Source organism: Pundamilia nyererei, unplaced genomic scaffold, assembly GCF_000239375.1.
Source record: "Pundamilia nyererei isolate P.nyererei 1_Seehausen unplaced genomic scaffold, PunNye1.0 scaffold00101, whole genome shotgun sequence".
Classification (NCBI taxonomy): Eukaryota; Metazoa; Chordata; class Actinopteri; order Cichliformes; family Cichlidae; genus Pundamilia; species Pundamilia nyererei.
This window is the reverse complement of record NW_005187502.1, coordinates 2,314,914-2,316,319: the sequence shown is the minus strand read 5'-3', so window position 1 is coordinate 2,316,319 and position 1,406 is coordinate 2,314,914. Positions and strand designations below refer to the sequence as shown.

The 1,406-nt window shown below is 41.0% G+C and overlaps 1 protein-coding gene across 1 annotated transcript in view; it reads left to right on the top strand.

Moving 5' to 3' along the window:
- Positions 1 to 1,406, top strand: part of slc12a7b (solute carrier family 12 member 7b) — a 26,495-nt gene that overhangs the window by 7,921 nt on the left and 17,168 nt on the right. The window contains exons 6-8 of the mRNA XM_013912793.1: positions 193 to 360; positions 499 to 597; positions 886 to 943. Of these exons, the coding sequence (XP_013768247.1) occupies positions 193 to 360; positions 499 to 597; positions 886 to 943 (325 nt within the window). The remainder of the gene's footprint in view (positions 1 to 192; positions 361 to 498; positions 598 to 885; positions 944 to 1,406) is intronic.

Below are 1,406 nucleotides of genomic sequence, written 5' to 3'. Positions count from 1 at the left end.
AAAGGTATTGCACAGTGAGGTGAAGAGGCACTACAGCTTAGTTGTTCCCCCCTCCTTTGTCCACCTGTTTCCCCTCCCTCTCCCCTCCAGAGAGGAGTTAAACAGTTAAACTTGTGTCCTGGGAGTACATGCGTTTCACAACACATTCTGCTGTTTGCAGTATGAATTAGAATATTTCTGTCTCTCTTGTAGAAAATATGTGGTCGACATACGGCCCTCTGGGTATGTTGGTGGAAAAGAGCAACTTGCCATCGGTTGAGGGTGGCGACCCAACCCAGGACATCTACATGCCCTATGTAGTCAACGACATCACCACCTTCTTCACACTGCTGGTCGGCATCTACTTTCCCTCTGTCACCGGTAAGCTGGCGCCATAAGCAACAGACTCATTCTTTGTACACGTGCATGACAGTTTTTAACATCCGTTATGGCTGAGAGACAGCGGAGTCTCTGAAGATGACCTGTTTGACTTTTGACTGCGACCCTCTCACCTCTCAGGTATCATGGCTGGTTCAAACCGCTCAGGTGACTTGAGAGATGCCCAGAAGTCCATTCCCATTGGGACCATCCTCGCTATCACTACCACTTCCATCATCTGTATCCTTCAACCTCGTACTGTTACCAGATATGATAACAAGTCACACAGAACACTGATAAATTAAAAAAAATCTTATTACACCTCTGATCCAGAAAAGTGAAAAACTGATTCGACCACAGTTTATTATTAAACTTGCCAGTGGAAGATTATCTAACAGTCACCAGATTTTTTCATCTTTGAGGAACTTAAATTCAAGAATTAAAGACTAATATTAACCACCAGCCAGGATGTGGTTGATTTCAGTGTGTACAGCTTTGCAGTTCGTTCTCCTTAGCTCTGCTTCCCAGATATCACCTCCGTGGTTCTGTTTGGCGCCTGTATTGAAGGAGTTTTGCTTCGAGATAAGTAAGAGCTTAACATATTCAACGTTACTATGGACAGTGTGCTGAATGAATGTGTTTTAATAATGGAAATGGAGAGAAAATATGCCTCAAACATGCACGTCTACTTCATTTATAGCATCCAACACAGTTATACAACAAAGGCCAAAGTGTTTTAGAGACAGGCACATTTACCCAGTTTCAAAATACACGAAAAATTAAAAAGATGTGTTTTGTTAACTAATTATTGTGGAAAATAAAAGTGATCTAGCGATCATTAAAATGTGTTCACAATTTGCAAGTTGAAGATGATTCATCTCATAAATCATGGCCCAATGTTTTCCCCTATGTAGCTGCCTATATAGGTTAAAACTATCTGATTGTTAAGGGATGACTTGACGAATCCTACTTCCGGGCCTAAAGTAGTCTGCGTTTAATATGGCTTTTGTGTTGTTAACATGTTTAATGTTATGTATTTTCTTCTATTT